The following is a 22,416-nucleotide window of genomic DNA, read 5'->3' as shown; positions in this document are numbered from 1 at the left end:
TCTGCAAAGTCCCTCAGGCTGTCGTACTCTTCATTATCACATAGCAGCCACTGCTGTCCTGGATGTGGTCCACGTTACACAATCCTCTGCTGATGCTTGTGTGCACTAGTTGCCTTGTAGAGTCCCAGAAAACTCTTGGTTCAGTTCTCACAGATGCAACAGGACTACTAGTCTATACAGCTTATCAGTCCTTGGAAACTTTCACAAACTAATTTCTCATTAGGCATCTTTCCTGTCTTTGGTCTGTTGTTTTCTGGTAACCATTTCTCTAGCCAAGCCTATAGATCCTGTAGAACCAACTCAGACAGAAGGGTCCTTTATGGCAAGTGTTACAATGGTGGATTAATCTTTTTGATCTGCTCAGTGTTGTTAGGATCTCACCCGAAACACCTCATCCACTGATGCAATGTACTGTCGGAAGGGCCTACGTACCATAGAGCAGGGTCTAGAAGGGAACAGCAGAGATTATGGATCTAGATGTACCCAGTGAAGTAAAAAGGGAAGAACTAGTGTTGCTATCAGAAAATATGGAGAGGAGACGTGACAAGAGCTATCAAATATATAAGAATCTGTCTCAGAAACTGCTAGAGCGGTACAGCACATAAGTAGTCTTAAATTAGACACTTTCATTAGATGTTTATTAGGGTAAACTTTCAAATGTCAGATAAAGAAGCAATGAGGCACATGTTTCACAGGATGGTAAAGACAAATAGCTACTGCTGTTTAAGAACATGCTAGACTAGGAAAAGTGGATGGTCATTTGTGTATAGAAATTTAAAAAACTCATCCTTCCTTCCCTTATTTTTACTTTTATGATAAATTGTTCTGTTTAAAAAGACACACAAACTTTTACTTAGAACCAGCCTTTTAATACCCATTTAGTGAACCAACACAGAATAAAAACTTATTTACATGTATTTCATACACACGCAAATATTTTAATTTAAACACAATTAAAATCTGTCAAAAGATTAAAATATCAAAAAATATCAAATTAAATAAGGACATTCTCTGGACTAAGAGCTTTGAGTCATTTGATGGTTTACATTTGGCATAAAATACACTGGAAAAGTAAAAAAAAAAACAAAACCACTTATATGTGAGCCTACTGTATATTTTTAGGGTTTATGAAACCAGAGAATATACCAGTAGACCAGCATAACATGCAGTGCTATCAGCTCCATCATGATGGGAGTCTGGAATGATACTCAAAGAATTAAACCAGACTTGGACAGGGGGGATTTGGTTAGAAATTAGAAAAGGCTTTCGAATGGTGAGTTTCATTATGCTTTGAAAAAATGGCCTAAAAAGGTATGAAATCTTCACTAGTATTAGAGATTTCAAGAATAAATTTTATGTTATTTTTTCAGGTATGAATTAAGTATAACTCATCCCGCCTATTCCCCCCTTTTTGCAGAATCCTGTGAGATAGCTATTCTATTATTTAAATGATAAACTATTTCTATTCACAATACATTCCAACCTCTTATTATATTTGATCTTTCGATGCTTATGTTACAGAATTATAGCAGAAGAAAAACTATTTACACTTTCCTTTCTATCAGTCATATACAGAGGAGGAAAATGTGTTAATTCAGGTATTACAGGCAACACGAAGGGTTTCTGTGGGTACCTCAGTAGCAGAAGGAAGCTGTGGACCCACAGCACTGGAGCAGGCTGCCTGGCTGAGGCAGGGAGCTGGTCCTGCTTTGAGCAGCGACCTGTGCCAGGTGAGCTTGGAGGTCCCGTCCAACCTGTGCAATTTGACAGTCTGTGCTGGAGATTGGGGTGGCATTTTCGGGATATCTACAGATCTGGATATACTTTTTGGAGTGTGCTAAGGAGCATATTCTCACAGTTGCCTGTGGTGACCGTGGTTCTTCTTGTGCCTAAAGGTGATGCTGGACCCATGCAGAAACTGGAACTGCCGGGGTGTTCACTTACACAGCATGTGTATGCTCAGCAGTCCTCCCAGGTACTACAGGTTGTGAGCAGATCTCTGGATCTGCCTTGCAAGATTGCTTGTTCCTGCTAGTACAGAAAGCAAGAAGCATCCTGTGCAAAATGAACTAGAATTTCCATGGGAGAAAATCGCTTTGCCTTAAGAATTCTTGTATTCCAGTGCTTTAATTCCTTTCAAAATCAGGCCCAAGATTATCCTGCTTATTAAACTGTTGCCTGCTCATTTTCTTCAATATTGGCTACAAGACAATTTGATTCATGAGTTCCAGGGTCAGCATCACCACGGTATATGGCATTGTCAAAACTGGCTGTAACTGTTTGTCGATCACGTCTTTTTTTATAGAAAAAATAGAATGTAAGGCCAGTTCCTGTTAGCAGAAGGAAGATCAGTATAACAATCATCCCACCTAAACTATTCGCAGACGAAGCAGCAGCTTCATTTTTTGATGCTGTGAAAGACAAAACAGAACAAGTACTACAAATGGCCACAGACTGCTATTGCATACAACAATCATCTCCCTAAGTAAACTGAGTGAACTCTAAAAGTACTGAACAACCATAACAGCAGTTAAAATTGATGTACGTTCTGAATGGACAATGCAAAATCAGGCTCAATCTCTTCTATGTTCCTTTTAAAAAGCATTATATTGTGCTACAGTATATCATTTGTAAAGCAAAAAAAAAAAAAATCAGTAAGATATCCAATTTCAGAGAAGAGCTCTCCTTTTAAACAGTTTTCAAATAAAATCATATGTGACAGTTAAATGGGTATTTAAATGAAACTTTTCTGGAGGCAATTTTACTTGTAAATAATAAATGCCTATATACTTATTGAAATTTCTGTTGAACACGCTTATAAGAAACCAACTTACCTTTATTGACAGGTGAATCATGGGTTGGCTCAGCTTCAATAACTATAAAATTAAAATATACATATTTTATAGACAGTTTGCAAGCAACCATTCAAAGATTAAATAAATACTAGATATATAATTTTTACTTTGCATTCCTATGAAATTTTAAATAATTATAGAATCATAGAATGGCTTGGGTTGGAAGGGACCTTAAAGATCATCTACTTCCAACTCCCCTGCCATGGGCAGGGACACCTTCCATTAGACCAGGTTGCTCAAAGCCCCATCCAACCTGGCCTTGAACACTTCCAGGGATGGGGCACCCACAACCTCTCTGGGCAACCTGTTCCAGTGTCTCATCACCCTCGTAGTGAAGAACTTCTTCCTTATATCTAATCTAAATCTGCCCTCTTTCAGTTTAAAACTGTTAGCCCTTGTCCTATCACTACACTCCCAGATAAGGAGTCCCTCCCCATCTTTCCTGTATGCCCCCTTTAGGTACTGGAAGGCTGCTATAAGGTCTCCCCAGAGCCTTCTCTTCTCCAGGCTGAACAACCCCAACTCTCTCAGCCTGTCTTCATAGGAGAGGTGCTCCAGCCCCCTGATCATCTTCATGGCCCTCCTCTGGACCCACTTGAGTGGGTCCATGTCTTTCTTATGCTGGGGCCCCCAGAGCTGAACACAGTACATGGACATGAAAAATATATGAAAACATTTTCCCTGACAATTCAGGCTGTATCCATCAAATATTTTGGTTAAAAATATTTGCAAAAAAAAAAAAACAGCCACGCTGTTGCCTCACTATTAATTGCTTTGAACACTTTTTTTTGGTAGGGAGACAGATGTTCAAAGTTTTTACACTTCCACAGTGTAAGGCGTCACACTTCACACTGAAGAACTCAATTTTTTACACTTGCAAAACTGAAAAACACATTTGTACTTAACAGCATTTAAGCTGTATTTTTAGGCAACTTCCTTTTCCTCCTTCCATTGTTTGGGGAGTATGATTCAGTTAATTGCTTGCAGGTCTGGCTGGCTGGGCCCTACAAAGCTCATGGATGACTCCATTGCCAACCTGCCAACACGTGGAGATCCACAAGCTGGAGACTCAATTGGTTCCACGTTGCATCTATTTTGTGCAAGGGATCTGTTTGCCAACGGCAAATCTGCCCTGTTTCATGCTGTCTCCCAGTTGATGTGTGCCAACACAGCTGAATCCATGTGTATACAGTGACTCATACTAGCTGCATGTGTGCAGATTTACATCCTTCATGCTTTATGCAACACTGCTGTGAACACAAGAGGGACTCGCGCCAGCCTGTGACACATTCAGATTTCACATGGGTTGACATCCAAAAAACCACAGGACCACAAGGAACCATTAAAAATGAAATGTACTATGCTGTTTGGTTGTCTTGGCATGTCTCCCTATGCCTGTGTCAGCAGAGAAATTAAGTGGGCCCTACTGCCCACCCTCACTTGACGCTTTCTGCTTGGTTGTCCAGCAGATCCCAGCACACTTCACTGGTACCGACCCCACTGGCACCTACCTTCTTTCTGCAGGAGCTCAGTGACTTTGCACTGGTGTCCCTCAGCTTAGCTATCAGGATAGTGTCTGCCTTTCTTCTCAGCACTAGTTTAGTCATCTATTCATCATCTACTGCCCCTTGCACTCTAACCATAACGACTATGAAAATTTTCTCCGCGCTCTCAACAGGTGATACATTCTCCCCTACCCCAGGGTACAGCAATGCCAAGAAATCAATGCTTTTAAACTGAGAGGAGGAAACAGTGACTCAGGTTATTCTCCGATATTATTTCTCATTGTCCTTAACAGAAGTTACTCTCGGCTTTAATGCAGATGCACATGCATCAGGATCAATGCATAAAGTGTACCCAGGGCATAAGCAGTTTGGCTTGGTGTATATTAACCACTACTTCTAAAATAACCCAGTGCACAGAAATTCAGAACTTACTTTTTGGGATTTTGCAAATAAAATTCTGGTCAACAGAGCAGTAATAGTTCCTCCAGGTTCCACTTGAGACATCCATGTCAACACAGTGTTCATCAAAAATTACTGTAGGCTCTCCTTTCTCCCAGTTGACAAATTCTACCACACTTCTGTCTGTCCATAGCCATTCCCCTAAAATTAAAGTATTACCTAGTGAGTGAATGAAGTAGGAATCATTTCTAGTCTACTGGGCACAATGACATCAGATAGGAAATTTATTAGTTGATTAAATTAGCATCACAGAGGGCTCATTTCTCATTCTTTTAACAGCCAGAGGTATTCAGATAGGAGTGTACCAAACATAAATGGTCACAAAGTTGACTCCATTAGCCTTCAGGACCTTGGCTGTCAGTGATGTAAGGAAGACGTGCCCAGGCTACCCGAGGACTTTTAACTGAAGCTTATGCCCAGGACTCACCTGTGCCTGGGAGCCTTAAGAAAAACAGAGCACCTGTGTAAGCCATGCTCTGCAGTTCAAGGATCCAGACTGGTCAGGAGATTTTCTTTATGTGTGTATCCAAGATCAGTGAATAGCTGCTTTATTACAGCTAGATTAATCAATTATCTTTGCAGACTAAATAGGCTCTCTTTAATAATAACTCCCTGCTCATGTCCTGCTGTGGCCCATCAAGTAGGAATAATTGCCATCTCTGTTCATTCAGGGTGTGCTTTCATGGCAGCACATCCTGATATAACTCGCAAATGCCTCAATGCCACCTCCTCTCTTCCCCCATCTGCAGGTGCACTTTCTTCCTGCCTCTGCTTGCACTGCATGGAGCAGTGTAGCGGGCCAGGTCAGGAACAAATTGCTGCTTTTGTACTGTTACTTTTCAGCTAGAACAGATGAACCTGGCCCACCACGCAACAAGGTGCCTGCCATTGCTGGTGGTGAGGGACAGGGACTTGGGCAGCCATGGCCAAAACTGGTCACTGCAGCCCAGTCTAGACTCGCTCTGGAGATGGACTTTCAAAGTCTGCCATGAAAAACAGGCTTCAGAATTAAAATGACATAGAAAACAGGATGAAATCTGCAGTTAAAAAAAAAAAAAAACTGAAATATTTTTGGATTAAAATAAAAAGTTCTACCAAAATATTTATTAAAAAAACCTGAAATTTAGGTTAAGAAATATTGCTAGGCAGCTCATATGAGCTGCTATCCTCTGAGTTGTTTAGAAATAAATTTCAATTTAAGGCTGCCTCATCTTTTAATTACGAGACAACATTTTTCTTAAAAGACTAACACTGGTTAAATGTCAAGCAATTTGAGTTTAAAAAAGCAACAGGAAACATTTTAATCAACTGCTGCAGTGCTGAGCTCAAACCTTTTACAGACCGAAATATACTCTAATTACAGTAAAGATACAAAAAGCATAGACCTCTTAGTTGTTTATGTTTTAAGTATTGTAGCAGACAAGCTATTAAACATTTAACAGTTTATTTCTCTCTGATTATTTAGTATTTAGTAAGTTAGTATTAATATTTAGTATGTTAGTGTTATTTAGTATTCTCTCTGTTTATTTAGTATTTATTTTCATCTCAGTATGCATTGTGAAATAATTACCATCAATATTTTTGAACAATCCTATCCAAAACTTTCTGAATTCACTTGCAAGTGGAGACAAATAAAGTAAGAGAAAGTTCATTTCAGCTGAATCTTCTATGGAAACCAGAGAAGCACCTAAAATATCAATTAAGTATTACATATAATTTCAGCAAGATTTTCCATTAGAAATTCATTATCTCTGTAAACAATCATGACATGTTTCATGATCGGCTTTTTCATATAGTAGAAATGCTTGATAATAAATTTACATTAGGTGTAGCTTATAATTGATATACATACACACACACACATCTATGCATTATCTCTTGGTTCTGGATTAAAAAGACAAACAAGCAAACAACCTTTAAAATATCCTAATAAAAAAAGGCAGTTACCCATCTGGATACACGTCATGGAAGCATCAGGCCAGCTTTCCTCAGAACTGGTGTGAACATAGTAGCAATGACCACGGAAGGGAATCCAAGACCTACCACGCTTCGGTTCAGGACACTTCCCAGGAAGCTGTGGTGGTTCACTAGGAATTAACTCTATTAAGAAGACACACACATTTCAGTGGGGTCTTAAAAGCCAAGGGAAACGTGTACTCCTGCACCACACATCAGCCCTCCCAGTCTGACAGTGATTCCAGGAAAAGGAATATCCCATAGACTTAACTAATGATAAAAGAGTGAAGTAACCATGGTAAGCTAGTAAAAAATTATACTGGTTGGAGCTGGTTCTCCAATCTGCTAAAGAAGACTTGCACCAGTCTAACTGCAATTGTCTTCGGCAAGGCAATTTTTTACTTTAAACTTGTGAAACAGAATGAGGAATGAGCTGGTATATATACAGGATCTTGACACCACCACCACAAGCCAGTGGCTTGTGCCCAGCCAGTTTGTAGCAAGGTCAATCAGAGAAGCTGTCTGTTCCTGCCCTTGTGCACACATCCTAAACTATGTAAAAGTAAAATTAGTAGCCTATTGCATCACCTGATTAAAGCCAAAGCAGAGCTTAAATGAATATAAAATTTGCTGTGAAGTATGATGCAGAGATCATAAATTTCATATCTAATTTAAAATATGTTTGAAAATTGGGTGCAATATTTGAGCTCTAAAGTATCTCAGCAGAAGCTTCCCAGGATCTTATAACAAATATAGATTAATCAATTCAGCTGCTACACTGACAGAAGTTTCTTATCTCTCAATATTACAAAAGATACTTTTAAATGTAAAAATATACCATTAATATATTTATAGTTAGGCTAAAGTTGATCAATTCTGCAGTTCTTGACAAACAAGGATGCAGAAAAGAACTATTGCATGTGGCATGAAATATTGCAGTTGTCTTTATGATGTGCATGTGTTGACTGGCCTGTGACATGAAATGTCTGGAAATCACTCAAGACAGATTGGATCTGGGATTTTTTTCTTAACAAAAGCAGTAGCTCATCACAAGGCATACACCATTGATCACTATCTTTGCATATGTGGAAAAGCTAAATTAAAATAAAGCCATTGATTTAAATTCCAGCCTCCCGAATCTCATTTCTCCCATTCACAACTTACCATCAGATTGTTTACAGAGAGAAAAAAATGTTTCGTTGCAAGATGCTGTCTTCCAAAAACCATCCAAATCTAAATAGACACAGGCTGTGTTCTTATTTGGTTCTCCACTGGCCCAGTTATGATACCTGCTCCTCCTTCTATCTGACCATACGTAATGGCCACGAGTCTAAAAGCAAATGACAATAAAGATTATGTCACATACAAGAATCAGACTGAAAGAACATTAAGATTGCACTTGAAGGTAAGTAAAAATTAGGAAAAATCAGAATCATGGTTTCTCACACAAAATTAATTTGTCCTCTGTCGTGAATACATAACAGCCTGGTCCAGACTTCCACTCTCCACAACAGTTAGGGCAGTGGTCCTACAGATGTTTATTTGGTACGCAACCTGCGTTATTCAATTCACATCATCTATCTCATGCACTAAATGGGGAAAGGGCCTTGCGGTAACAAATGTGAATATATAGTTGAAGACTTTATCAAAGGAGTCCACATATACACACAGATCAAATAAAGATTGCAGATAAACTATTGTTAGCATTCCTCTAACACAGGCTTCTCTATATATTCAGAAAGCAAATAGAAAAAGCAGATGTTCCACTGGAGAGACGAATACTGACGACGTTTTTCATGGAGCACACACCACAGACTTCTGCCACCCATGCTAACAGGGCTTGTGATAGGTTTCTAGTTCTTGCAAGGACCAGCTACTAGAGAAGAGCTAAGCATGTATTTTTTCAGTGGATTTCACCACTATTTGCAGAGGATGACCAACATTAGTCACATTCATGGCTCCTGTCAACCCGTCCTGCAGAGCCTAGCCCCTTCTTCCTGTGATCATTGGAGGCAGGCTCCCATCCAGTTTTTTGTGCCAGTTCCTTTCCTGCCCTTGTTCCTTTTAAGTCCTTGACCACGTTTCATCCCAGCTTCCCATCTAATCCCGGTTTCCCAGTGCCTGCTCTCACTGAAGTGCAGCTCCAGCTCCTCTCACCTCAGCACCTGTGCCCTCTCTCAGTCCTGTGTCCCACCAAGCTCCGACTCTACCTCTCTCCTCTTGATTTCCTCACAACTCCTGTTCCACAGATCCCCAGCTACATCATCCAGCTACATGGGTTTTTTACATGTCTCTAATAGATGCTTCCCCTTTCAGACCTTTACACGCTTTGCTGACTGACTTTGTTGGCAGTTTTTCACAAGGCACTGGCTTCAGCTCCAAAAACCAGCCTAAGGTGTCCCCGTTGCCAGAGGCCTGCTCCCGCCTCTGTGCTGCACCTTGGCATTTCCCCTGTTGTCCAGCACAAGCTCTTGTAGTGCTAGGCTGTGAATTAAAACAAAACTTAAAATAACCTCACGAATAAAGAACTATTTTTAATCCCAGTTGTTTCCATGGTGTGCTTCAGAAAGAGCAATGCTCCCCCACATGAGCGTGTGGTAGATGGTGGTGTAGGAAGTGGAAACTCCATAGCCATTTCTACCGCTGAAGCCACTGTCTACTGCAGCTACATCCTTGGTGGCCTCTGAAATGTGGACTATGACAGTTCGCACTTACATTATGGCCAAACATTTAGACATGTAAAACCCCTGAAGCCAGGTACCTCAGCAAAGTTTTGATGCCTGCCACGTATTCACAGATCTGACCAATAGCACTCACGTGGAAGCAAACAGCGCCCACAGCAGTGGATCCTGTCAACCTCCAAGCAAGAAATATGGTTCATCTATGCCGATCTAGGGTAGCGGCATGATTGTCACAAGCATTTGATGGACTCACTGTGTTGCTGTTAAGACCAATCCATGCAGGCTCCCCATGCTTTAACATTTGTAACCACAGGTAAGATTCAGCATAAGGATCCAAAACGCTGGCAAGCTCTGCAAACTGGTCTCTGCAGTTCTTCTCTGCTTCTTCCCAGACCATTTTGTAGTTGATGACTGCATAGCGGTCATTACCATAATTATTAAAGCCAAACATCGGAACTATGGGTTGGGAGTTTTGCAGTTTGGGGTCTGTAACGGACAAACAAACAAAAAGAAGTCAAATGCATTATATTGGCTAGACATATAACACTGAGAGAAGATCTAGTGTACTGGAGTAGTCAAGTAATTAAGGGAGGCTGGAATAACAAATTAACATGTGTCCCAACTATCACTGCAGTGATGAAAGTCATGTTTTCATGTTCTGTCACAAAATTTTCTAATTCTTGTCAGAATGACCTTTTAGCATAAATATCTGTATTGACTCCAGGAACACACCTTGCAAGCTCTAGACTTTTCCAAAGCACACTGTAACAATGTAGGGCATTAAAGGGAACAATTTCTCCACTTTTTCCATGACACATTGGCATCTGTTGTATTTCTAACAAGGAACAGGGTACAGTAAGCATGCCATGAGCAAGCAGAGGGATACAAGTGCTGTTGATGAAACTGCCTGAGTAAGACTGTAAAGGACATCAAGCAGGGCAGATTTTCAAAATAAAGAAGTTGCACTGCTTTTAAGTATAACAGTAGAATTTCAGTTTTGAAGAATTTACCCACATAAAGACAAAGCACTGTTCTCTCCCTCTCCCACCTGATTGCCAAAAATAGTAAAATACATAATGATCCATAGATTTTTTTTTTTTTTTTACTGGTCTGGTCCTTAAAATAGGAAAGGTTAAGAGTTTTTCCCCCAAAAATAAAATGTGTGCTCATTTTGTTAAAATGGTCCGTAGTGCATGTGATACTGTCAGATTAATTTCAGTTAAAATAGAGAAAGTCACTTTTAACACCAGTTTGATACAACCACAATAAATCAGCTGTACTAGAAAGTGGTGAAAGAAAACTCACCAGAATTTTTCTGGCATATGTAGCTTTTGCTTGTTTTACATTCTTGATCTTTCCATTTCCCTGCCTGTTCAATAGGGTTCTTCATCATAAAGACACAGTCATCCTACAGGGGAAATGAGATTAACAAGAAAAATGTGTATAGATAGGAAACATTCCTGCTCCTGCTGGATATACAGACTCACCTATCACACGCAGGCACACACAGATGAATAATATGAAGGTCATATAGATGAACTCATACAAGCAATGTCAGGAGCAGTAATATGACAATAAGCATTTACAATTCAGCCCTAGGAAAGTTTGTACTTGGATGATGGATGGAGTTGTAAAGCACAGCACAGAGGCAGGAAGAAGCATGTGGGACTAGCTGTATGTACATAATCTCTGTGCACGCACATGTGTGAGCGTGTGTGTGTGCAGGTAGAGATGCGTGTGCTAGGTCTGGCCGACAGGACATTTCAGCTCTGTTGCTGTTTTCCTGGAGGTTATAGGGAAACTCTCCTCAGCACTGAAGCTTGCCTTGAGAGCTGAAATCCTCCTCCCGCCCTGATCTGGCACTAGGATCCAAAGCTGTCACCACAGTGCAGTAACATAGAGGTAGAGATCAGAAACAACCTTTTGGGGCGGACACTTCCCAAACCCTTTCCACTGCAGTGTGGGCTCTTTATCTTCTGCCTTTTCCTCCCACAGCATGAGAAGACACTGCTTGACTTTCTGCAGCAGGAGGCAGCAGCTCTCCCCACCTCATACCAGCCTGACCTCATGCCACCTTCAAACCCCTCAGGGGCAGTAGCCCAGGTCTTGGCTGCAAGTGAAGGAAGGTGTATGTGGAGCAACTTGTGCAGGGAAATTGGCATAGCCTTCTACAGAAAGCATATGCATGTGTGAGATGTGGAAGTCCTGGAGATCCCAAAACCCAGCTCCAGCCTCGATGGCAGCAGAGGTCAGACATCACATAGCTTTTTCCCATTTTAGCTGGACTTAAAGCAATTCTTTCATCAAAAAGAGAAAAACCTGATAAAGCTTGCACAGGAGCAGTGAAGTGGTACTATCAAGTCCCGTATTCTACATTAGCCATTTTACAATTATTGAATAACACTCAGGTTTGTCTTGCAATTAAACAGAAAATGGCACAGCAGTGCTGAAAGGTTCAAAGTGTGCAAAAGAGATCTTTCAAAAGGAAGATTTGATAGAAGGTATAGAGGGAGAAGATAAAAATGAGAAAGGAAGTCTCCAGAGTCTCCTTCTTTTGAGTATTTTGTTCAACGCATTTATCTTGATAAGCTCAGTGCCAAGATATGCAAATATACAGTTATCTAAGTATTTTCATCAAGTCTAAATAACATTCACTGTATCCCAAAATTATACAGTTACTGCTATGCTATGATTTATTTGAGTCTCCTGGTCAGTCATTGTAAAGTGAGCGAAATATTCATGTGCCTGAGTTTTGCATAATGTTTCCAAACATCTGCCTGGATTCATAACAAAAAATTCATGACAAAATACAGAAGTTGAAAAAAATGTGTGAAGGTAGATCTCCCACATATTTACTCCACTTTCAAAAGCAACAAGATCACTAAAAATCTTTATAAAGCAAACTTTACAGAAAATACAGTTGTAGCTATATACAATCACCTACCAAAGTTATAATGTTTGAGTGATAACCAGAAATTAATGTTTACCTTACTATAATAACTACGGGAACCTTTCGCCCAATTTGTATAGTAAACTGGGCTTCCATCTGTCCATAAGTATGTGTGCTCCTGATTTATGTCATTCAGTCCAATCCAAGCATCAGTTGCAGCATTTTTTAAGAGGGACATGAGGAAAGCTGAAGGAAAAAAAAAAAAAATTGTACAAGGAGGGAAACTGAATGTACCTTTCCCCAACAGTGCAGACTCTAGAGTGCCTGGAACCAGGATGATGAGTTTTGGTTTTCTCTTTTTAATAAGATGATAATCTTCTCATAAAAAAATAAAAAGAATAGATAGTCATCTGATGTTAAAAGTCTGAAAAAGTATTTACAAACACGAAGATGGGCGAATTTTGATACATAAATTTATGTGTACCCCCTTCTGTGTTGTTGATCATCTGAGGAAGCGGGGAAAATATTTTAAATGTATTACAGAAATTAACATGAGTACTCTACACCTTGGCACATAGAAAATGAGTCTGCGGACTGTGCACTCCATTTTCTTCTTTGGTAACTTCTTTGTTAACCAGACTTACTAACTTGGTTTCTAAATAAAACTACTTATTAACCAAGTATATATATCCTGAGACCTCAGCTTTTTGGAAGGCCAGATGCTGTTTTGCTTAGCTCCTGCCTAGACTGACTTTCCACTAAAAGACTGTCCTTCAACCGTCCTTGCTCTACTATAGAGAAAGCATAAACCACAAGCACTGATGGTGTGAGCTAGGCAACGATCTGTGTGCAGCCCTCAGGACGACTGCATTTCCTGAACAAACATGAGGCCTTGCTAAAAATCCTGCAACATGCTGAACAGCAAGACCAGCAGGCTGCTGGGGTCCAGCAGAGCAATGGAACAGGGTGAAGTTGGGACTCCAGCACTGGAGCCTTCTGCTGCCTGAGGCTGCATCCTCCACTGACACCCACAGAATTTGGCTCAGCAGCTAGGTGCATGGTGATTTGGTTTGGGTGTTACTCCCTTTGAGTGCTATTTTTACATGTACACTTAAAAAAATCAAAATATGAACATTTTATTACATGACAAGTCCCTAATACAAAATCTTAATATTTGAACAGTATGAATTCCATTGTACATCCCATATTAGACCCAGAGCTACGATTTAAGAAGTTAATCAAGACACTAAAACCTCTGCATTTTTCAAAAGGTGCAATTTCTCATTTGGCATAACTTGATATTGATATGGCATAAATAATAGCATGTATTGCAGAAGTTATAACATCTGTTTTAATCTGTTTATCAGGAATTACTTGATGTCTCATCCAGCATCAAAATGTTCATACTTTATACCTTGTGTTTCCTTTTTTGATATAGTAGCCAGGTTTCCTCCAAAATTAATACAATTGTTCCGTGCGGCATGCCATGTCAATGTATCATTTTCATTAAAGCCAAATTCTTTGAAACACTGAAAAAGAGAAGCGTGCCAAATTGGTAACTGGATGGCATTTTAATTTCCAATTAAAACACCTCTGTTTGTACCAAACAAGATAAACTGGGTATTTTAAGCAAAAAAGGAGATTAACTGATATAATAACCCTTTCTATCTTACCTTTAGGTCTTTATGAAAGAGAAGACCTATACTAGAAAACTAGCATAAACCCCAATATTTTAGCATGCACTTAGAAGAAGGAATATGTCAGTCTAATGATTTCAGTAGAAATCACGTTAAAGCTTCTGAGCACACTTCTGAGGTGTGACTTTGTGGGAGGAATGTCTAAGAACACCTCAGAAAACAAACAAGGATAAGACATGTTATTGAAGCTAAACATCTCAGCTTCTGTTGCCCTGTTTGTCATACCAGGTTTGATTATCACAGGATAATCACAGAAAGAGAATTATTCCGATACTACAGAGAAACCCAGGTATTTACCATTTCTTGTAATATGATCTATGAGATTTAACCAAGGTGTCATTAGACAGCTTTGCCAGAGTCAAGCAACATAAATGTGTTGATTAAAGGATGCAACTGAAAAGTTAATCAGGCAATTTGGGGAAAAAGTTGAGCAAAAAGGAGGTAGCTCCATGATAGTCAGAAGTGGTGTCTAAACACTCAGAAAGGAGTCAAGGATGGAACCTCCGGAAACTCCTTTTCCAGGAGGTGAGGAAGAGGCAGACATTTTGGCTTGAGAGAGAACTATGAAATGGAACAAACTCTGAGTTTGTGACTCTTTTCCCCAGGGCTGAGAAAGGGAAGGAAAGAGGAGGCAGTAGCCAGTGTGTCTCAAACAAAGGAGCTCTATCAAACTGAGGTCATATTTTGGCTTAGCCAAAGGAAAGAGAGACAGAGCTAGACGAGGCAATGTAATCAAGGATTATCTTCATTGCTAGCTGTATTCTCAACAGTGTACACTCTTGTTTTATAGCTTTTATAGCTTCATTGATGACAATCTATGGATTTTAAATACATACACTCTCTCATCCTGAAATTTTGTCTTTTGAGAAGGCGAAGAGTGATCTTCCATAATAAAGTGTGGTGAAGCTTGTAATTGAATTACTTAACAACCTTAACAGGTATTTGATTATATAAAAAAAACTGATAAATTTGCTCAAGGGAAGGTGCCTTAGTGACTTGAGAGCTGGTGCATAGCAGGCAAGGGACGAATAATTGTCCAGGCAACATGTGACAGCCAGATAAGCCTAGCACAGTAAACAAGAACATATAACATCTCCACACAAGGAAAATTGCTCAGCCATCTTTTGCAACATTAAACATTAGCAAAAATATAAGATGAAGCTTTCTTCTGGTATGTCTCATGACCTCTCACATAACAGCTGTGATCGCAACAGAGGCTGTAATTTCTATTTCAGGAATCGTATTTTTAGAGTCTTTAAATATACACAATCAGAACATACGCTGTGATAACTGAAAACCCTGCTACAGCTGAAAAACTGAACCCAAGATGGTTGTTATTCTGCTCTTCTTAAAATACAATATACTGACACTTCATACTGCACCTTGTTATCAAAGAGGAACCAGTCTTGTGGACACCCGCCCTTTGGTGGTGGTGAAGTGGGAGCAATTGTTGGACGAACAGTATTGTTAAGCCTTTCACAGATGAATAACTCAACACTGCCACAGTTGAGATCATTCCATGTACCTGAAAGCAAATTAGAATAAAAGAAAAACTAAATGCAACTGAGACTGGGATAAAAAGTCTCCTTTCCTAAAGCAAATCTATTGCAGGAAGTAGAACTGATGACAACATTTGTATTTATCTCCCCAGAAATAATGAGTATTTGGTATGTATGTTCCTTGGAAATATTCAGGTTTCCAGCAAAATTCAAAATACAAATATTTTGTCTGAGAACAGAAATATTTCAATTGAAAACCCATAGCATTGCCAAAGGGGAGTTTTAGTTCAAATGCTTAATTCACCTCTCTCAGATCTTTAAGATCTCTAGGATCACTCTGTCTATATAAGGTACTTGGGCCTTGTTACCTTACTACCTAAGTCTTATAGTCTTCTGGGTATATTTCTCCCTGTAGGAGTGTGATGTAAGAAGGTAACATTAACATCACCATCCCTATTTTACAGATCAGGAATGAATAAGAAAATGGCATTCATTTCATTAGCTGCAGACAGTTACAAGGTAGCTATCTACAGCAAAGCTAATAATAGCATTTAATGGAGATATTGTCATTATAATTCAGTGAAGTTAAGGACATAATTCATCTTATCTTAAAGAAAATCTCCAAAACAGGACATAGTATTTACTCCCCAAAGTTGTCCACTTCCTTCCATTGACCTCTAACAGACCCTACAAAGATCACCTCAGCTTTAGATTTTGAGACAAAAAATGTTTAAAATAGAAGATATTAACTGCTCCAAATGAGACTAAATGCTTGGCTACAGTAAGCACAGTTATTTCCAACTTGCTGTGTTAAAGGATATTTGTATTTATTTTAATTAAAATAGTGTATAACATTGTGTAGTAATAATCAAAGCCATGCCCAAGCCCTAGATTTTTAGGAACTGCACAAGCAATAACGGACAGCTGATGTCTTTGGGAGGTAGTCATAAAATGGGCAGAGATTAGAGGAAAAACAATACTGACTCTATCTACAGATGGTCTGATACTTAACTGATTTGTTCACATTGAAATTTTCTGACAAAGCTAGGAATCAAATTGCAGATGTAATCCAATGTGTTAGCTACACAGATCTGAACTTTTAAAAAGTGCATAAATGGAAGAAGACAACATGATTTATTTTCCCATGCTTTTTAAACAGCCTATCAAACATCAGCCTGCTCAGTATTATAACTTACCCACCCTTGCACATGCAGCCCTCCCAAGCCTATGCCACACCATGCAGACTGAATGTTGTCACAGCACCCACCTGTTTGGGTATACATGACCACACAGTTTTCATCGTTATTTGCAAAATTGGGTTCGTTTGGAGCCCAGGCAACATAGTTCACTGGACTTCCATCCATCCATCTGAAAGAAGTCATTTGGGGGCATAATAATTCGCAGTTGAATTAGTTAATATTTCTTTGAAAAGGACATATTAGAGTTTCCTACATCCTAGCTGACAAACACATGTTCTCTGGTAAAAGAAAAACAAGAGCTTCCACTCAGTATTAGTAAAAAATATCATTATGTCAACTGCCTATTCTGCTGACCTGGACCACATCTGAACTAATGGTCTCAACTGGTGGTCCCAGCTTTTCTTGATCTCTGAGCATTGATGGCCTACAGGAAACAGACCAGTGTAACACTGGACCTGGCTTTCCCTGGAGCACAGAAACAGAAATATGAGCCTAGTTTAGTAAATTCCTGGGTCTAAAAGTAATAATATAAAATCTCATAGGGTAAGAAAGAGCCTTGAACCACCTACTGGGGACCACTGGGAACCATTTTGTTAAACAAAGAAAGTCTTTAATACTATCCAGCTATTACTTTCAGTTGTGCAACAATCATTTCCTAGTTTGGTGATTCACAAATTTATTCCCAAAAAGTAGCCAAGAAAAAAGTGAAAAATCCTCAGTGTGCTGCAAGGAGAAGGGTCAAGTGGAGAATCTGCCAAGACTGAGAGCCTTCAGACAACATCAGCTCCAGGGCAATTTAGAGTTTTGGAGACTAAGCAACTGTATATGTGTTTTTGCAAGTAAAATTCAAATATGGAATTCAAAAAGGATGCCTAGCTGTTCCCACTTGCAAATCTTCCTGAGCCAAATAGGAAAACACAGTACACAATAAACCAGGAGGAATAATATAAAGACAAATAGTAGCATCATCACCCAACAGGAAGGAGGATGAAACTAGTGAGGGAGCAAGGGAGAATTGGACAACCAACAATGTTTTCTGAGCAGTGGATGTGACGTAGAAAGCAGAAGCTCCAGGAGACGAAACTATCCAGTCTCTCTGGCTTGTGGCCAAGAAAGACATCCAGAGGCAAGAGAAGACTGTGATGAAGAGGCTGAAACTCATCTGACCAAGCTTCAAATTCCAGGAGAAGACACTAGAAAAGGGGGGGGGGGGGGGAGCAAAGTGGGGAGGAGAGAGAAGACTACCACAGGAGAAATACATCTGTAACTCATCTAAGGCTCCAAGAAAGGTTTAGGACATTCCCAGAGGACTTTGTTTCCAAAGACATTTGTAGAAACGTAATGACTCTATGTAGCCTGAAGCTGTCCTGCCCTGGCCTCTAATGGTACAACCACCTGGAAATTACCTTCCAAACAAGGGCTCTCCAGTATTGATATTTCACCTTTAAAAACCACCATGATGCCCCTCACTGCAGGTTTTAAGGGTTCTTTTTCTTTGATCATTTTAATAGTCAGTAATGTGTGCAAGTACCATCTGGAACATCCTAGAGACATCCAACCAAATTTATCTTTCATCTAACAAGGAAAAGGGGATGACACTGCACTGACTGTGAGGGAACATCTCAGCCACACAATACAAAAGCAGAGTATACAACCAAAAGAAGGGGAAATAAATAGTGCAAATATTATGGGAGAAGTGCTCCCCTGAGAAGCAGAATCATATTTCAAAACTTTATGTCAAGCCATGGCTGTAGACAAATTTTATTAGTCATTGAACTTCAACAGTCTCTTAGATAGCCATGCCACATATTCACTTTATGAGTCTGACAAATTTCACTTGTTTTTACTTACCTGAATGTCTTGTCAAGGCTCACACTTAAGCCAATATAAAAGTTATTTCCCCAGTCTTTATAGAAAGTCTAAAACACAAAAAATTAGAATTTTAATGAGCTGTAAGAAAACAGATTTCGAGCAAAATAAGCAAGATCTCAAAAAAACACTTTAGTTGCAGTTGTACAATTGCATAGTATGCAACGTGCAAGGAGTTGCTGGGATTATGTGCCTGAACTACTAAATGAAAAATTTTCCTCCAATTTCCAGTATTTAAATTTAAAAACAAAAAAAAAAAAAGGAGAATGGGATGAAAAATAAATGGAGAAAAAAAGCTATGTTAAGAAGGTAAGAACAACCTCTTAAGCAAGCTATAAAATAAAGCAATATTTTTAAGAGTTTTAGGAAATCATAGTTAGAATTTGCCAAAAGGCTACAAGTAAATGGTGGGGTTTAGTACTTAGTCATGTGGAGGAAAGGATGGAATCACATTTGGTTTTAATAGTATGAAACTATTTCCAAAAGAGTATATCACCATGAGGTTATTCTCTTCCTATTAGAAAATATTCTGGCTTAAACCTTTTACTGAAAATCTGAAACCTGTTTTGGCAAAAAAAAAAAAAAGGAAAATCTTTTCTTGAATTCTGTGAAGAGAATGAGTTGGAAAACAAGACATACTCAGTAATTGTAGCTTTCAGCTAAACAGAGCAAGGTTTTCAAAAGTTGCACCCTGAGAGTGTTCTTGAAAAGAAGGTGAGGGTTTGTCTATATGTAGCAATGTATGAAAATAATTATTATGGTAAAGCTCCTAAGTAGATAAGCCCATGAAAGGTGGCACTGATGTTTTTTATGATGGGGACTACTTTCTAATATTTCACAAGCCAGCTGAAAAAGGTGCCTCAGTGCAGGACAGAACGGTGCATTTTTGAAGTAAAACATGTTTCTTACATATTTCCAGAGAAAATTTTTTTCACTTTCACTCTCAATGACAGCAAGATCACCACCATTCTTCTTGCAAAAGTTCCTGGCTTTTTCCATAGGCATTGGTTCCTTGCTGAAGTAGTATTCCTTGTGATTATATATTATCCAGTCATCTTCACTAACAATATATTCATAATCTGCAAGGTAAAACATTAAGCAGTTTGTAATAGAAATTAACATCATTATATGTTAATTTATTTCTGTTATTGGAAGTACAAGACTTACTGAATGTGGAAGTAGGCTCTGGTTTCAGTGACGCTCCTGCAATGTAAATCAGCATCTGAGTATATTATGTTTCTCAGACATCTCTCAATTAAATATATTTATACAGCTGCTAGCATTTTAATTCCAAGGAATAAAATTAATCATAAGGGTTACTCAATATGCATATTTTTGTCACAGAATTGCTCAGAATATCTGAAAAAAAGGTGTTACACTCAGCAAAATACAATGTTACAGCTGATCACAAGTTAAGTTTACAGAAGCTATGCACAACTTTAGGCTGCTGGATTTCACTTAGTCAATATCCCAAACTTACATGTGTATCCCATGGATGAATTCATAGTTTTCAACTGCTTTTATTTAAATTAAAATGTATTAAGTGTTTCATTGTGCTTGATGGCACAGCTGGCTCTAATACATGCAGATAGTGCGATCTGACCTGGAAAGGATGTCCTTATCTGTCTCAAGGAAGAAAGTAATCCTACCTTTTTTTATTTGGCAAACATAGTCCTGCATATGTTCACAGAATAAATCATTCCAGTTCATATTATTGTAGCCATTAAACACGCCACATTTTTCATTTCCATCATAATTGTTTGGTTCTCCATTTGCCCATTTTTCAAAATTTACCTATAGTAGAAACACAGCCTTGTTACTATTTTCCTTTTAAAGTGAAATGACTGTCTTATATCATCCTGTTAAAGAAGAATGTACTTCATTTGATTTCATGGTCTGTCTTGTGCTTTGGTGCCAGACCTTGTAAGGAGAAGGACATGACCCTTGCATAGCATATGATTCATCTGTGTATTTATAAGCCATGTTAGTAAGCCAAGAAGTTATTGCCCTCTTTGTTATCAGGAGAGATTAAGTTGTCCTGTCAAGCTTTAGAAAGAAGTATCTAAGTACCGCCCTCTGACCCCTGGGTTGGTTATCCTGCTCTGATGTTTCAACCTAAGACAATCCATCAGTGCTGCCATATGGACTTGGGCCTTGCAGACCTTGATCTTCTTAAGATGGTGAGGGCAACAAAGCCTAGCTCGTGTAGACACACAAAATTATTTCTTACAGTAAATGACAAATGGGAATATAGAGATTAGTACAACCAGATTTGCTTAGATCAAGAGAGATATTCCATCACCTTTGGCGTTACTTCATTACTCTAAATGTCATACTGTTATCTATAACTATGAACTATCAAAAGATAAAAACTAATTCCTAGAGTGTAATCGGGTAATAAAGACTTAAGGTCACTTGCAGCTTGTATAGGAGGACTTGTGACAGCTGTCTGCCAAGATATACATGGAAAATTAGACAGAAATCTGGAACAATAAACTATTTACTCACTGGTGAGCCATCACTCCAAATAAATCCGCTGTCGGAGTCCAAGGCACTTAAACCCATCCAGTAAGATAGGTGAAGATAATCTCTCTTTCTGAATGATTACAAATATAGACAATCAGACACAGTGTGAAATAGAGAAGGAGAATGTATATCATTACATTATTCTCAGTGTTTTGATGCTTGAAATATCATTTGAGATAGTTATCATTCAATTGCCATGTGGGGGAAAACACCCTGGCACTGCATGTGGCAGGAAGCAGTGAAACAGAGAGCTTCATGGGAAAGATCACAGGTGTCATGAGTCCACAAATACCAAGTTAAATGAAAATATATTTTAAGGTCTTGGTTCCACCAAATAGCTTAGGCATCCAAATTCAGACCTGTCTGTCCTCATAGGCTTAATTTAAACATTTATATAAGCACATCAGTAGGTCAGGTTTTCCTTAGTCTCCCAATTTTTCCCCTTAACTAAGGAAGAAAAGCAGCACAAACTATTCCTTTAATCAAGAGTATTTAATCTACTGATCAACTACAAATGAGCTAAAAAGATCAGTGTTATTTCTTTGAACTAAACTCAGTTGAAACTAATTTTGGTGATCCTTCTTTCATTTTTGTGTATGCTCAGGCTACTTCAATGCATAGCACCACCTTCCCAGAGACCAGCCAAAAAAAAACCCCTTTTCTCACCTCTTTCTACCCATTTCCTTCTATCATTTTGCAAAGATATACACCATCTTTGCAACGTAGAAACCGATCACCAGAAATCCCTTATGTCTTTCAGAAAGGTAATTTTTAAATGTTTTTTTTTTTTTCCTATATTTAAACAATGGACTGTGCAGATACTTACAAGCCAGCTATTAGGTTTTGTTCTTCTTCACTGTGGATACATGCCAAATCTCCTCCAATGGCTCTGCAAAAATCTCGTGCACCAAACCATGTTTGCATTTTCTCCCTTCCTCCCTGAAAAATCTATAAAAAGCAAACAATTGAATACTGTGCTGGGTATTACAGAAATTTAGAAACAGAATTCTGGGCTTCTATCTTTCTTCTGGTCTCCTGGTCTCTGGTTTTATCACTTCCTATTTAATTGTACAACCATAAGCCTGTGGTCATCTATCAAATTTAATTATTATTAAAATATTTAATTATTATTAAAGCAACTTTGCTTTTCCTATCATCTCAGAGTCCCTGTGACTCCAGACTTCAGTTCAACCTACATACAGCACTTTCCAGCACTTCCCAGCCACACCACCTGGGGATGGCTGGAGACATGTTACCACAGACTGCCTATCAGGTAGGCA

At 38.9% G+C, this 22,416-nt stretch overlaps 1 protein-coding gene across 1 annotated transcript in view; it reads right to left on the bottom strand.

The window, feature by feature from the left end:
- Positions 1-2,166: 2,166 nt before the first annotated feature.
- Positions 2,167-22,416, bottom strand: part of LOC104838393 (macrophage mannose receptor 1-like) — a 31,794-nt gene continuing 11,544 nt past the window's right edge. Inside the window, exons 13-30 of the mRNA XM_010578154.1 lie at positions 21,963-22,084; positions 21,119-21,206; positions 20,260-20,404; positions 19,778-19,813; positions 19,520-19,689; positions 18,593-18,660; positions 16,810-16,910; positions 15,426-15,568; positions 13,761-13,875; positions 12,444-12,592; positions 10,762-10,864; positions 9,710-9,942; positions 7,940-8,105; positions 6,767-6,919; positions 6,390-6,506; positions 4,793-4,960; positions 2,835-2,876; positions 2,167-2,411 (exon numbers count right to left, since the gene is read on the bottom strand). Of these exons, the coding sequence (XP_010576456.1) occupies positions 2,167-2,411; positions 2,835-2,876; positions 4,793-4,960; positions 6,390-6,506; positions 6,767-6,919; positions 7,940-8,105; positions 9,710-9,942; positions 10,762-10,864; positions 12,444-12,592; positions 13,761-13,875; positions 15,426-15,568; positions 16,810-16,910; positions 18,593-18,660; positions 19,520-19,689; positions 19,778-19,813; positions 20,260-20,404; positions 21,119-21,206; positions 21,963-22,084 (2,364 nt within the window). The remainder of the gene's footprint in view (positions 2,412-2,834; positions 2,877-4,792; positions 4,961-6,389; positions 6,507-6,766; positions 6,920-7,939; positions 8,106-9,709; positions 9,943-10,761; positions 10,865-12,443; positions 12,593-13,760; positions 13,876-15,425; positions 15,569-16,809; positions 16,911-18,592; positions 18,661-19,519; positions 19,690-19,777; positions 19,814-20,259; positions 20,405-21,118; positions 21,207-21,962; positions 22,085-22,416) is intronic.

This window comes from Haliaeetus leucocephalus, unplaced genomic scaffold (assembly GCF_000737465.1).
Source record: "Haliaeetus leucocephalus isolate CR32 unplaced genomic scaffold, Haliaeetus_leucocephalus-4.0 Scaffold0, whole genome shotgun sequence".
NCBI lineage: Eukaryota > Metazoa > Chordata > Aves > Accipitriformes > Accipitridae > Haliaeetus > Haliaeetus leucocephalus.
This window is presented reverse-complemented; position numbering and strand designations above follow the sequence as displayed.